At 37.9% G+C, this 16,367-nt stretch overlaps 1 protein-coding gene across 5 annotated transcripts in view; it reads right to left on the bottom strand.

The window, feature by feature from the left end:
* TRAF3IP1 (TRAF3 interacting protein 1) overlaps positions 1-16,367 on the bottom strand; it is a 45,202-nt gene that overhangs the window by 12,828 nt on the left and 16,007 nt on the right. For 4 of the 5 annotated variants that reach the window (XM_069782180.1, XM_069782178.1, XM_069782179.1 and 1 more), the window contains 7 exons: positions 15,167-15,242; positions 9,728-9,826; positions 4,069-4,156; positions 3,208-3,291; positions 2,439-2,559; positions 2,252-2,288; positions 1,344-1,420 (listed from right to left, as the gene is read on the bottom strand). In XM_069782180.1, coding sequence (XP_069638281.1) covers positions 1,344-1,420; positions 2,252-2,288; positions 2,439-2,559; positions 3,208-3,291; positions 4,069-4,156; positions 9,728-9,826; positions 15,167-15,242 — 582 coding nt within the window. The remainder of the gene's footprint in view (positions 1-1,343; positions 1,421-2,251; positions 2,289-2,438; positions 2,560-3,207; positions 3,292-4,068; positions 4,157-9,727; positions 9,827-15,166; positions 15,243-16,367) is intronic. The other variant, XM_069782177.1, reaches the window with a different exon arrangement.

The following is a 16,367-nucleotide window of genomic DNA, read 5'->3' as shown; positions in this document are numbered from 1 at the left end:
GGTTCTAGATAAGAACAGGTTTTTAAAACAGTCTACTGTCTACCATGGTTTTAGTCCCTCAGAGGCATTTTTTTTCTGCTGTACACTTTGCTCATAACCTATCATAATATCATTACTCATTGACAAATTACTACAGCTGATAAAGCCAAAAGAAGCAGTCAAGTGGTCAAAGCTTCAAAAGTCACTACTGATTTCAAATGGCTATTTGAAAGAGCTTGATGCTCTGTGAAAAGCTGGACTCTTGAGGTCTGAGTTGCAGCATCTTAAAACAGCATGCCAAACTATAGCTCATTCCTGAAAAAGAATATAGGTAGCAAAAACCTACAATACTGAATTAACATTAAAAAAAAAAAACCAGATGATGTGATTGGAATTGAAGATTTAAGAGTTCATGAGAAGCACTCGCCTTTCCAAAACATTACGTACCTGTCTGTATTTTTATAACAGCACTCTGCAATGCACTCCTCAGTGCCTCCTCACCAGCACATCAAACTAGCTTAGTGATTTAGAAACTTTCCAAAAGGCCAATGGATCAGAAAAGTCCATCTAAATGTTCTGTCTTTTGCTGCTTCCTGTAACACGAGCTTTGCAAGGCTGAAAAAGCAAGAGCTCTCCAGTTCTAACACTGAAATCAGGTGGGTTCAAACTTCTGCTTTTGGTTTGTGATCAATGCTAGATCCTTTGTAGACCCTTTGTAATGATCAAAACAACAAAAAAACAACAAAAAAACCCACCCAGCAAAAACAAAAACTACCTTCCCTTTCCCAACTACTGATCGTGGGAAAAAAATCAAATAAAATCACTTCATAGATTCAGACCTGAATGCTGGGATATGCTAGGACGTTACTAGGCAAACATTTGGTGAAACAAAAATACTTTATATGGTTAACTGCACCAGAGATCCCTTTTTTTTTTTTAGACAATGATAATGACTGCTGGGCAATAGATACTGCTCTTCAAATGCCCAGAGGACAAGTAAGATTGAAACAATAATGGTGCAGCTGTACAAATGTACAGTGTGCCCTACTACATCTAGGGCAAGGCTGAAATCAGCAGACTTTGTTCTGGAAAACAAAAGAATAGGCTAAAGAAGGCTCCCTGAAAAATTGTACTGAAATACTGAAAACCCCAAACCACAAAAATTAAAGGTGAGAGAGCGCTACACAGAGAAGGTAACAATATCTGACAGAATAACAGAGGAAAAAAGCAGCATAACACATCAGGGAGGAAAGCTTGATCATAAATGGGGAAAAAAAAAAAACCACAAATGTTTAAGGCAGAGAAAAAGGTCACGATTACTATATTTAATATTCACAGTTCTTTGAAGGCCATTACCATCTTACCCTCTCTGTTGTCTTTGCTAATTTCTGTGATGCTTCATAATCTTTCTTTGTTTCTAGGATTCTTTTTACAAGCCCACCTGTTGAAAAATCAGTATATTTCTCAGCATTGGTTGGCACTAAAATATTGCTTTAAACATTCAGACAATAAAATCAAAGCCAACTGCTTAATTTTTAAAGCAACATGAACAGCATTCTATTATGTATTTTAATTACTGAGATACAAGGTATTTGTTATTTGATCTATTTTCTCCAATGTCCTCTAAAGCAAACTGTATCATCAGTATCACCTACTGAACGACCCTTGGTACAGAACCGGGTCCTTGAGCTGTATTAACACAAAGGCTTTTCCTTTGCACGTGTCTTTTGGAAGAATTCAAGAACTGCACGACAGGTATATAGATACATATTCCTTTGCAACACATTTTTGGATGCAAGTAAGTATATCTGCCTAAATCACATCCAATGTAACCATAACAGAAGCCCCTGAATAATAGATCTGAGGTCAAAAGTAAGCATAAATGTTAAGAGCGAGTCCATCAATTTTTCTAAAAGCTTTTTTTGTAACTTGCCTTGAACAGCCAATCCCATCTCATATCTCAGAGCAGATAAACTGTACCTGACACTGTTAGAAACATTAATTTATGAGTTTTATGCAGAATTTTAAATGCTGCTGACATTAAATACACATAGAAAATCTGTAGTTAACATCAGTTGCAAATCCAGCTGCACAAGTAAACAAGACTGTTTGATAAATAATTTCTGGTTTTCTTGCAAAAGTTGCAAGCTCCTACCCTCAGGAAGTGTTTTGCTGCTTTATTCAGCATTTTAAGTGTTCAGCATTTGGTTTAAAGCCATGGTTTTATTTTATATATATATATATATACACACATATGTAAAAGCAAACATACCATGCTTTTGATCCTCAACCAGCTCCACTTCTGGTTCCTACACATGCAGGAAGACAGCTTTAGTTGCAAAAAGTTGGCATTGCTATAATATACAACTATTCAAAAATATTCAGCTAGAAGCTACTTAAACAACTAAGTTACAAACAAAGTATGGAAAAAGGTTCTATGATTTGCAACACGAACAGACCATTTCTGTATCTGGCATTTCTGGTGGCAGCAGTGCTGCCTCCACCACAAACTGGTCATCATCATCATCAGAAATCTGCTGGTCTATGATCACGTTTGAGACTGTTTTACCGCTACCACTCCTGTAAAAGACACAAAGAAAATGAAAACCTATTAAGATCTGTCCAAACTTATTGAGATCTATCCACAATAGAAGAGACAGCAGTACCCTCCTTTCCTCCCATAAAGTAAAGCAGCACCAACCAACTAAAAGCACATCAAATTCTGTCATTTCCATTCACTGCCCAACTCTGAAAACAGTCAGCCATCGTTCCCTCGCAAAAGAACATATATTTTCCTTCTAAACACACTACTTCGGTGACTGGCACTTATCAGAGATCAAGTAAGCCATTTTGTCCATAGTTCCAAATGGCTGTTTCAGCCTTTTTTGAACATGGGATATTCACTGCATGTTTTACAGTTCTCTTCTAGCAGTAGTTTAGGTTGACATTCTAGGGTTATCTGTTTCAGAGTTCCCAAGGGCAAAAAAATTAAATCATATTTTTGGACTTCCAGATGTGACTACCAACCACAACATTTAGATAATGCACTGGATTTGCAGAAACAATAAAACAAATAAAGCAGGCTTGAATTTTCCTGTCTGAAACAAGGAGCAGTGAGGTGATCCATCCTAAAGCTGTTCAGCAGCAGGTGAGGCACAGAAGATCCAAGAAGATCTTGTGTGGCACAAGAGCTAGAAACATCTGCTCTGTATCTTCCATATTCCTTACCTTTCTGGAAGTAAGACCTCTGTGCTTTCTTGACGTTTTACTCGGGGTGGTGCTGGTCTTGCACTGCTAGGACGAGGAATACGTCTGCAATAACAAAGAGGTTTTTTCATTTATACTGTCAAAGGAAGCCTCACGTATCCTCCAAAGGAACAGACATGTACCCACACATGAGCTGAGTAAACTAGCCAAAGCCTAACAACACTGAAAACATCCCCAATATACAATCCAATATCACAATACTTGCTATCCTAGTAGGAGTCTAGGAAAATCTAGAAAACGTGTCCCAAAACAAAAACCCTATGGTTCTGTGTAAAACCACCTCTTGATTTGTCTCACTAAAAAAGCAGCCTGTATACAGCACAGTTATTTACCGTTAACAACAAATTTAGCATTAACAGTACACACTGCAATGTAAACAGAAAAAAATGATTTTTGCAAGTGAAACAATTACACAAGCCTCTGCTGGGCAAAGAAAAAGTAAATTGGGATTTAAAAGGCAAGATCACCTTATCCGTAACACCTTATTTATGAACACCTTACGTACTTATGAAATGCATGTACGTAATGCAATGTTCTTCTCATTAGACTCTCCACACATCCCTCATATTATAATAACATTACACCCAAGCACTTTATGGATTAAGAAAATAAGTCCAAAACACTTCACAATGTTACAGTTTTCTTTGTAGAAGGAAATGAAAGTGAATAAAGGCAAACCATATGTGGGATAATATTTATTATTCGATACCACTAGCAGAAACATACTGCTCCAAGCTTCCTTGCTGTTTTTGAACAGACTGACTGTATTACCTCCAGACATGTCATAGTTCAATTCAAACAGAATAAAGCATAGAAACAAACCTTTGGATAGGCTGAGGTGGAAGATCATTAGGTACTTCACCATTTTCAGATACTGCATGCTTTTCAGGAGCCATATTATCCACTACTTCTATTAAACAAAACAAACATATAATTTTGGCTTAGCTGGCAAGGCAAATTAACTTTTCTTACAACAGTATTTTTAATCTTATCAGCACTATATTTGAATGTGTGCTCATGAAATACATCACGTGACAAACTTTTAAAATTAGAAATAAAGTTCTATAAGCTTATATAAACTTAAATATCTTGTGAATTTCCACTTTTTAAACATCTCGGAGCATTCATAATTCAAAATGGACACTGAAAAAACATTTAAGATTTCCTTATTTTTTATTTGTTTCTTAATATTGTGAAATTCTCTCCTGTGAAAATGACATCACCTCACTCAATTCTTCCATAGTTGCATGGTAACATTTGCAATACTTCAAGTTGCTCATTATACAAAATCATAAGAGGAAAAGCTGTAATAAAACCCTCTATATTCTCTATGCTGTGGTTTTGTTTAAACCTTTCTTCTGTTTACCTTAACTTCATATTTTACTCTACTGATATTCTTAGTTGACCCAGATTTGAGCAGGGGGTTGGACTGGCTGACCTCCATCTGTCCATCCCTTTCAACAATGAGGATTCTACAATTCAACGATGAGGGCTTCTTCTGTAATCCAACCATAGTTATGCTCTCCATAGGGCTGACCCCATTTGAAATTTAAATCGCATAGAACCACTTTAACCAATCCTTCCCAGCTGATGGGTTTCCCACCAAGTTACTCTGACCAGTTCAGTGCAGTTAACAGCACGAACCCCCACCTGCCAAGCTCAGGTTAAACCATTCTCTGTAATGGCACAGAACAAGATAAATGACATCTTTGCCTTGACAATCTGACTGCACAGGATTATAGACATCATTCACCGCTTTCTGCTTTAGTGTTTCTACTAATAATTTTGGGAGGTAAAAAGCTTTCAATGTTCTTGGATTCCATCTAGAAAGCTTGCTCAGATGAACAATCTGTTGGTAAGTATTTCTTCCATGTAATGCCAGTACTCCTCTAACAGTATTGTCCACTTAAGTGTCCTTCTGCTCTGAAATCACCAACAAATGGCACCATTGAAAGAAAAAAGGCCAAGGCAGCTGGGCTTTTACAAGCCCAAGTTTAGGCAAAGAAATGCAAGTTCTTTCCCAGAGTCTACTGCATTCCACTTCCCTAATAGGTCTGTGCATATTCTCTGAAAAGCCATTTCGGAGGTAGGATCTTCTCATTTAAAACTACTGAGCAGTTAAGTTTTCCCTCAGCCCTACTGGTACAGGAACAACCACCGTGCATCAGCCAATCCTATGGTCATTGGGACACAAGCTGGAGTGGTCCTTATGTTAAGACCGAGCCAGGCCTGAGTCAGAAAGTTGTGCTCTGTTGCTGGCCGTACCACAAGCTTCTTGTGCTTCCCTGGGTACCTAATTTAGCAACTCTGCCTAATGGATGTGATAGGGATTTCAAAATTCCCCTTCCACACAGCAGAAGGCATTTTCCCACATGATGGAGATCACAAAAGGACAGAGAAATAAAAAACAGAGGTCTGCTCCTTAATAGAGTATTTGATATTGCATAAAGGCTCTGCTTGTAGCCTGCACATGCAATCACAGGAGCTGAGACAGCCCACTGGTGACCGCATGTACCCTGGGTAAGTCAGACCGAACAAAGAACTCTTTGGCAGCCTTTATGCAGACAGGCTTGGGAAGAGGCATGAGCACATCCCGGATTTTTAATTTTTTTTTGTGTTACATTCAGTCTGTTAATAGCACAACTTCACTTCTCATACTGGAAAGCCATCACTGACCTTTGGCACAGCAGGTTTCTGCAGGTTTGTGGGAAGCATGTACAGTCCTCCCTTGCTTCTCTATACACCCAGCTCCCAGGAAACAATGCCTGCAAGAACCACTATTTTTGTTTTCACAGAAACAGCTACCATTAAGCAAGGAGGGCAGCCTGCTAAAGAAATTTAGCTTTTGGAGCATCTCTAAAACCTCACGTCCCTGGTTCATCCCAGCCCCATAGCACCAGTGGAGACAGAGCAGTGACTGTATAACAGCACAGTGCTGTGACACCTGCACAGAGCAAACCGAGATGCTTCAGGGACCTCACATATACCAGATTCCTAGGAGATTTCCAGATTCACTCTCTATTACTGGCCCAATTATCCAGTTATTTGAAGAAAGGTTTTGTGGATCGCTTTCACTTTTAATATAAACAGAAGCCACAAATGCAATAGGTAATAGAAGGAGGGAAACAAAGTCATGTACTGACATTAAGAAAAATGGAAAATGTATGTTTTATTAATCTGGTTGTTGCAAAAACTACTCAGAATATATTGCAAAAAGTTCCCCACAGTCTCTGCTTACTTGCAAGTTAGAACCCATAAAATGCTCATAAACTGTTTTGTTTTTTTTTTTTTAAAAAACACTTAACCCAAAGGACAAAACACTTTCATAGATGGCTTTTTGGTATTCTTTTAAACAGAAACTACTTGGATAAAGTCTACTCAAAGCATTCAAACACAACTAAACTATGTTTTGTTACTGTTTAAAAATTCTTTAATACATAGCATAGAAGGAAAAAAAGCACTAAACCAGAGAAGTGCTTTATTTATCAAAAAGCACTGTTTTTTCTAATAGAAGTTTTTAACTATCATTGGTATGGTCAGTGCTGGTTTTTTGGCACTATAATGCTCCTGAGTCACTGGCAAATTCACCTGGAGATAACAAATCCTTTGATTTTTCAGATAAGTTATATAAATTCTTTAGTAAGAATCTGACCAAGTTAGGCATGAAGCACACAAGAACTACAGCCAGCTTCTTGCTTGGGAACTACTACTGGGGCTGGGAGAATAGGGACAAACACATTAGGGAGCGTTTCCAACAAAATTGCACTTCTGTGCTAATGACATCAATGTTCTGGTCACTAAGGTGAACACACTCATCAGAAATGAAACTTTTTTTAAAAGTCAAAAGACAATGGAGGATCAAAATGTTTGTCATGATAGAATATCTGAGTAGACACTCCTGAAAGTTAAATGAGATGTGTAAAAGGTGAATTGTATAAATTTGTACAACAGATTTGAGAGCCAAAGCCATGCCAATCTATTTTGAACTAGGAAAGCACAGGGACTGCTCACCCTTCAAAGTAAGTTTACACAGTCCACAAATATAAAAATTAAAGGTCCAGAGGAAATTCCAAAGCAGTGCATAGAATGTAATACTTCTTTTTGAGTAGCCCCAAGTACCCCCTAAACCTTTGGAAACCTTGTGAAAGAACTATCTTCAGCTCCCCTCCAACTAACCTACTCCAAAGGTAGGTTTGGAGTTGCAGAAGGACAGCAACTGTGATTTTCAAGCAGTTTCAAAACCTACTTTCCACTACAGTTAGCTGGAGTAAATATCTTAATGCACAATTAACCAACCAAACAGTATCATGGACCCGCTACATAAGCAAACAAGACAGTGCCTAAGCATCTTGTAAGGACTGTGATTTCTAGGATGCTTCAACAGGCACTGTCAAACTAAGCAGAGTTTCCTAAACCCTTCCACTAGTGTAAACTGGCACTGATACCAAATAAGCACTCCTGCCTTCACACTTCCCATTCCCTCCTGTTAGCACATGCATTCACACGCTGCCTGAAGAACTGGATCAGCACGACTCGGTTTAAGACACTGCCCTCCCAGCCCCTGTGGTGGAAAAGACGTTCATATTTTACATACATGCCAGTTCTCTGTGGATGGGTGGTAGGTGGCTGTGATGGCTCAACTGAATGAGTGACAACATCTTAAGGTTACTTTGAGATAAACTTTAGAAAGGAGCCTGGCATTACTCCTCCCAGAGAAGTGTACCTCAACATAACTACCAAAACTGTGAGAAGATAAACTGCACCACTGAAACTCCGCAAAAAAGCTTGTTTTAGAATATAACATGGTTCAGAAAAATCTTACATAATCATCAGCTCCTGAAAAAGCCTCGTGCAGGCCCACACTTTTATAGAGTGACTGTGAAATCCAACTGTTCCTCCCTTCTTGCCACAGTGGGTGCATTTATATGCACATCTCTAAAGCAAGTGAAACCTAAGTAACTTCAGGGGTGTAGGAGCAAACAGCTGAGGCAGGCCAAAACACCCTTTAGCCAGAAAGCTTTAAACATATACTGCTTATTTAAGAGGCTACCATGAACTAGCCAGTGAGGATTCCTAACAGAGGACACCAAGGCAGAATAACTAATATCCTGACAAATCCTCATTTATATTAAAAAAAAAAAACCCAAAACCCACAATGGAAAGGTTCAGAGTCTCAATGCTCAAAAATAGAATATAAGACTGAAGCAGAATGCAGAAATAATACTCCAAAAGATCCAGGAAAATAAGTTTATTTCAGCCAGTAAACAATGTTTTTAAAATCCTATAAATGATTCTTCCTTTGGAAACTTTCATTTGCAGTTAAAGACACAAGAACACAGCAAGAGGGACAGGTGATCTTATGATTACTTCAAATAGCATCCAACTTAGATATCTGTAATGATTGTTCTTATCAACAGTCATAATTGATTTCATGTTCCAACTGTGAAAGCTATTAAATGTGCAAATGATGATTTCATCTCTATAAGAACGTAGAGAAAATTAAGGTTCACTAATATACTACTATGTTATACTATCTTATTGAATAAAGCTGAAAATAAAGAACAGTCAATACAGTATTTGGTTCTTATACCACCTGAGAATCCAAGCCAAATCAATAACGAACCTGGGGTTACTCCTCTTACACACATTCAAATTATAAATAGAGGAATATAAAGTTATATTCCATAACAGATACATTCCAACAGACAAGACAGCTCCAAAAGATTAAAAGGAAATAGCACGGAAGTTCTCCCAGTTCTGTAAGGTCACAAAATGTCTTGGCCAACCATCTACATTTCATTAGGCTGACACACCTATGAGGCCCTGAAGGCCACAGGTGGACTGGGAAACAGCCTTTGACCTCCCACATACATGATATCAACTCTCCCAACTAGGTCAAGCATCTGGATCTGGAGAGAACAAAAATGCAGCTTTTTGCTTAAATCTCAGTTCTTCCTGCTACATTTTGCTTCTATGGCTCTATGTATACCATAGCTGGATACAAATACCTCATTAACAATGTATGTCTTGGGAGCTATATACAACTTGAAAAAAAAAATATGGAGAAATAAGAATGCAGAGATGGAATTTTCCTCTAAAAACCTGTAAAATGGAAACACTAAGTGATCCTTCCAAATACGTGTATAAAAAGGCAACATGCAATGATTCAGTTCTTACATAGAACAAGTCACCAAGTGATTCAGGCGCAGCAGCCCTGTATTTTCCTTGGGACACTGTAAGCGCTGGTCTCTTTGAAAACTTTGTAAAATTAAGGAAAGAGAAAATAAAAGTAACTGTTTTATCAAGGAACATACATTTTTCAAACCAGGACATTAATCACACGAAGTGATTAAAACACAAGGCAGCAGTTCGATTAAGTGTAAATCACCCTCCTTAAATCATTTAGCTGCATGGATTCAAGTTCAACACCAAAGCACTCAAGTTAGACTTCCCAAGGCAGTCAGGTTTTTATTCTCCCTACCTTTCTGTTTAACTGCGAGTCCTGGTTCAGCTTTCTCTTGCAGTTTAGCAACACTGTCCTCTGAAATTCCATCTGCCACACTCTTCATTTCTACAGTTCCTATAACAAAACAGTTTATAGTCAAATGAAACCAGAGATACAATAAAAATTTAGCCATGTTAAATACCTGTTATACTTACTATTTCTTTAAGGGCTATCCTAGTTTAATAAACCATCATAAACCATCTTGAGTGTAAATAAATAACATTCAAAATTCACAAAGACTTTTTACATGACCACTGATTGAACTCCTTAAGTTACTACAAACTAACGGCAACTTCCGCAATTCAGAAACGATTTACAGATATAATTTATTAGCCTGATAGCTGGTGAAACAATATAATATTTACCTAATGAAGTCTAATTTGCTAAAATACACAATATTATTTGTATACTACTTGGAATGCATAATGCCCTTTGGTTTGTTTCAAAGGCTTTAGCTTTAAACACATTTCATACTAAAGCCGTTAAGAAATTTCAAGCAAGAAAAGCTGATTTCTGGTAGCTGAACTCCACAACTTGCTGGTAATGCCACAGAAGAGCCTAGTCCACAAACGCTGTTCAGTTTTGATGCTACCTAAACCAGTTTTATTTTTGCAAAAAAATGAAAGACCATTTAATGGACCAATTACCTTAAATTAATTCCCCCAGTTACAATAGGAAGATGTTGACAAAAGCAAAGTAACACACAGTAGATGAAAGCTGAAATATTCAGGTACACATCTGATTTCTAAATTATCTGCCCAGGGAGAAGAGACATTCTGAGTGGAGGGATGCAAAGGAGAAACGATTCAGCACCATTTGGACATCATTCCTGAAAATATACCTGTCCATTGAACACACGTGGTCAAGAAAAGTTAAACTATTCAGTTTGTCAAGATATCTACAGAACGGGTAGAATATTTAGCTTTAGTCTTATCATTAAATATATATATACACACACACACACACACCCCCCTTCACTTGGAGTAATACGTTCAGTTCTCACACTCCTCAAAATGCAGCAGAAGCAGAATAAACTCAGAAATAGGCAAGATTACAGATACAGAAAGAGCATGCGTGTTTAAAACAGAGGTACCCAAGCGCTGCCCAGGAGCTGAACCCAGCGCTTCCAAATCTCCATATCTGCCAACAGGTAACTGTAATGCAAAGGTAAAGAACAGATTCACAGGGCCCCTATTTACAGACAGGACACCTCAAGTAACATTTCCACCACCAGAACAAATGAGTAAACAGTTTTGATAGCATGGGAAAAGGTTTACTAGATAGAGCCCTGCCTAATGCTTGGGTTGAAACATCCAACACTTCCAAAACCAGCGATGAAATTACTGCATACACCATAAAGCTGAAGCTTTCAGGACATACACATCAATAGCGGAGGATCTACTCCTCCACCCGTGCCATGGGAAGCATCCACAAAGATATATAGTCCATTGCAGCAGAAATGCTGAGTTCTACTAGTTTAGGAGATTAACACACAGCAGAGAAAGGTCAACCAGCACTTTCATTTACCTGTGCTGACTAAGGCCAGGATGAATTGTCATTTAATAAAACTGGAAATAGCATTTAAACATTCATCACCAACCCATACAGCAGTGCTACAAGATACCCATAAGGTCTGGAGTTCAGCAGAAAAGCCAAACCAACAGTGGAAAGTGAAGCACTTTACTCCATCATTTCCATTTAGAAAGTAATTCAGTGTCTGAACAGAAACCTGTTCGGACCTCAATGAAGAGCAACTTCAAGCTTAAAAAAAAATTACATTCAATTTATCAATCAACTTCTAAATTAGCAAAAATGGTCTCTATTGCATGTTGCAAGTTTTGCCACAAGGCATGTTGCAACTATAAAAGCAGTCATCGCCTGAGTAGTAATAAATGTAACATTAACTACAAAAAAAAAACCCCAAACCAAAACATTTGTTCCAATACCATTAGGAATTTGTTTGTAATAAGGGTGGGTAAATGCTGGTATAACTTGTTTTAATTACCAGGATAGCAAATATACCTGGGTTTGCTTAACTAGTCCTTCATTCACCACTTCAGTTTTGTTTATTACAAGTTTAGTCATGACACTAGTCCTTTTGCATTCTCCTGTTGCGCATTTATTTATCTCCAGTTAATACTAGAAAATATAGAAAGCGCTGATCATCATCACCAGTAATTACAGAGACCAGTGTGCAACAGCACAGGCATCAGCACAGCTCCAGGAGGTTTTTACTACCCTCTGGATTGCTTACTGGAGCACCTATGAGCACTACTCACCTATTGCAGCTCTGCTGCCTTAGAACAAAAAGAGGGCTAATGCCCCAAAGTACTTATCACTTGGGTAAACTGAAAGTTGAGTGCACTGGCTTGATGCATCATGAGGAGTATTTTAAAATGTTAACCTTAAAGCCAAAACACAGGATAAGTCATTAACCATATTTCATTTATCAGAAAAACTGGATCCTGATTTTAAAGAAGGGACGATCCTATAAAAAGGGGCATGTCTGGTCACTGTAGTTTAGTGCCAGTTCAGGCTATAAAACAAATATTCAAATCTTGGGAAATAAAAATGTTATAGGATCAGCTAAGGATCACTAAGTAGTAAAATAAGACTACATTTAATGGAATCCAGATGGTATTTTTCAGCTGCAAAATTATTAAAGCCTCACAGCACATAAGTACATGAGATGTGATGTAAAATTTTTGATTTTCAAGCACCAACTTCAATTAAGCTCCTAAGTCAACAGACATTCATATCCAAAGTGCCAGATCTTTTCCAAGGTATTTAAGGTGCCTAAACATCTTTTTAATTCCCCCCCCCAAGTTCTTTTGAAAACATGGCCATTGATTGTTCTGAAAACACTACCCAAGCTCTGATATAACTTCAGCACTTTGCCTCAGACACATGGAAACCTACTAAAACAGAAACCCAAAGAAAACATGGATGCTTGGGAAGACACACAGCAACTCACAATCTCTTTACATAAATTAATAATAGTGACATTGGCAGATTAAGTGTATGAAGATCTTCATGGTTCATTAGTCTAAACAGTACCAGTCTTTAGCCAAAAATTAGCTATTTTGACAGGTATCAATTCACAGGTGTTATCATATCTTCTGAACGGAGATGTTAAACTGATTTATGTACAGTGACTTCTTCATTAGAAATAAAATATCAGTGCCCTGGGCACAAAACCATGGAAAGAAAATTTGAATCATAGCAAATAATCAAGTCACTGAAATAAGAGTAGGGGGGAAAAGGCATTTAAATACAGACAGAAATTACAGCTACACTGTATGAGGTCTGGCTACCAGCCAATTTTACTCCTTACCTACGTGTTTCTCTAGGCTCTTCTTCTTGGCTTTCTTATACAAAGGGCTAGCAGTAGTAAGTTTAGATTTCTTTTTTCCTAATGTGAAAGTATTAAGTACTTGGGATATTCTGAAGAGAATCTAGTTTCCAGTTAGTATGCAAATACAATAATTAATACACTTACACAGAAAAGTTGGTGACATAATCAATTGCAATGAAGCACCTTAACAGATAAAATAATTTACTTACATGCAAAGCCTGGCACAACTGTCTATTAAACTCAGATAAAACCATCCCAAGACTAGAATTTTCACTTAAATCTTGTCCAAAGAGACAAAGAGAAATGACTAATGCAGGTGCAAAGCAGATGAGGAGAGATGTTTATTGATGATTATACCATTTGTTAAATAGCTCCAGTCAACAAAGACTCAGAAGAGGTTATCATCAAAAGCCTGGTAAAATGGCCTGTAATCAATACAATTACAGTTTCTGTCAATGTACTTCCTAATGTGCAAGCACGGATACCACAGATCTATTATCCACAAGTAACAGTCTTGACAGACTTAACACTGAAGCAAGGATGAGATGAATATAGAGCTACCGCCTTGTCCGCTGTCAAGACTCAGGGTGGTGGCCACACCGCTACCAGGGGCAACTCCTGGCCAGCACAAAGAGATGGGCGTTTTACAGATTCTTATTTCCTGCTGGTAATTCCTCTGTAACAATAAGTATCTGTCCTTCTTTCCCAAGCACTCAGCAGAAATGCAGCAGGGCTTGGTTCCTTACACCTGGTGGAGCTACTGTGGAAGATGACATGGGATAGGATTCAGTACTGGTGATACCCAGATCACCTTCCCTGTTCCAACTCAAATCAGAAGGTCCTAGACTGACACCAGCCCAGGTGCAATACAGTTGACTACAGCTGTAATGACAGACATTGGAGAAAGTCAAATATCTACAAACATGTGCCGTTATTGCAATACTCAGAGGAATCTTCTCTAATCATCAAAAGGGCTGCAAGCCAGAGGTTTTGCTTAACATCTTATCTTCACCTGTTCTTCAGCTTACACCTGGAGTATTTTAAGTGTCTCAAGCTATGGAAATCACTCAGGAAGGTTTGGCTAGTCTTGAATTCACCCAACCATTTTTTCACTGAAGAAACCCCAGAAAGTGTAACACAAGTGTGGATGCTGTAGTGTACTGCTTATCAAACAAATATCCAGGGAAATTTCTTTTTGCTTTCACTTAATCTCAGGGAACATGCCTTTTTTTGTTGTTTTTTTGTTTTGTTGTTTGCGGGGTTTTAACAAATATGATCTTCTCATTTATAAACACAAAATTTCTGAAGACCAAATGCTAAGACTTCAAATCCTCGAGAAACAATTGAAAAAACTGAGAAAATAAGTGAAGTTTGGATTCCCTAGCCAAATTTAGGAAGAGCACTCTTCCCAAATATTGGTAAGCGATAAAGTTACAAATTCAGGGTTCGTGGCTTTATGATTTATCCCTACAGGAAAGGACATCTTGCCTCACAAATGTCTTTCATCTTACTAAAACAACCTTAAACAACATCTCTTAAGTCTCACTAAAACAAAAATACTGTGCTGAATATTGCTCTGCTGTAAACATTCAACAAACTTTTACATGTGACTTTATGTAAATGTGCATTAATTTAATCAACTCAGACATACTGTTCACTAATCCTTAGTCACAGGAAAAAAAAAGCCAAAGTTTTGCAAGGCATATTTGTCTAAACTTGCTAGATTATTAAACAAAGAAACAGTTCTTGGGAAACTAGTAGAAGAAGAAATAGTTGTAGACCAACTAAAAAAGCCCATTCAGAGAGAACACAATAAATATCAAGAGCAAGCTGAATTTCTATCTGCAATTGTGCATGAAGAACACGAGCAAACTGAACTGAGCACCACTTTCTATGTATCAAATCCATGCAGAAAAATTGCCTATTGGATTCATAAATGCAGACTGGGAGTATAAAACAAGCACTGAAAATAATAAACACGGATATTTAAGTATTTATGCTATTCCTATTCAATAACCCTCCAGCATATTTAATAGAAATAATATCCTCCTTCTAGTTACCTTCTCCTTCGGGTTTGGCGCGTTGCCTTGATCCTTTTGTTGAAGGCTGCCTTAATATTCCTGCAGGACTTTCACTCTTTAAAAAAAACAACACAAATTTATATAATTGTATATAAAATATATATATATTTATATATTAAATTTACTTACATGCATTGCTTTTTTATCTATATGTATTATACATAAAAAATATTCACTTGCAAAACTGACCCACACATATATGATTAAAAATATGTCAAGTCTATTTTCCTCAAAGTCTGCAAGTATTTTTCCTGGATACATGCTTCTAAATGAACCTGTATGATTAGATTTTGTTATTGTAAAGACAACCTCCAAATGTGAACTAAGAGCATCCAAGGCAGAACAATCTTGTGAAATCTGTAGAGCATCTATGATGCCACTGCTGGTCTTGGGATACAACGCTTAGTTACCACTGAGCTACCAAAAGGAGCAAGATGCTTACAATCACCTATATGTTTCAGCCACACCAGATACACAGTTCCGCTTTAACCTTCTGGGAAGTCTTTTAAATTTCATTCCAAACTAGAAGCAAAGACTAAAAAACTGTGCCACTAGACTTGCATAGTCCTTTACTCAAATGGCAACTTCCCTGGACAAAGACCCTGGACAAACCAAGAAATGGGTCCTGCCAGAAAGTCCAGCAGACAAGCAATGGATGATCCAAAGGTGCAACTGGTACAGGAAGGAAAATATGAGTCCAAAAGTGGAAAAGATCGAACTGGAAGCAAATTCAGGACACTTCTGAGGACTCTGACCTTAGTCCGAAAGTGATTCAGATGGGCCAGGAAATGAAAGCAGGCAAGCACACATGAGAATTATTTTGTTTTCTCTGAATATAGCTTGCACTGCCTGAAGTCAAGAAAGCTTGACTGACAATACTTTCTGCAAAGGCACTATGTTACACATTTCAATGGGCATACACCCTTGGAAAGGAGCAAGTTAAATCAGTAGGTCCATTTGGAGGGATGTTGGGAAAAAGATGTGCATAAGCAGCACCCTCTCATGAGACGAGATCAACATTGGTCCCCAGAGACAAGGCCACCTGGACTGTAAGGTCCCCTGTGTGCGAAGGAATAACCAAGCCTATGCACAGATAGCACTAGAGAAGCTGAAGGCAGCTACAGCACTTGCCCTATGAAAAGGCTCAAAAAAACATCCTGGCAAGAGCAGGCAGAGGGGC

This window comes from Haliaeetus albicilla, chromosome 4 (genome assembly GCF_947461875.1).
Source record: "Haliaeetus albicilla chromosome 4, bHalAlb1.1, whole genome shotgun sequence".
NCBI classification, from domain to species: domain Eukaryota; kingdom Metazoa; phylum Chordata; class Aves; order Accipitriformes; family Accipitridae; genus Haliaeetus; species Haliaeetus albicilla.
The sequence above is the reverse complement of the archived record's forward strand: the minus strand, read 5'-3'. Positions and strand labels throughout refer to the sequence as shown.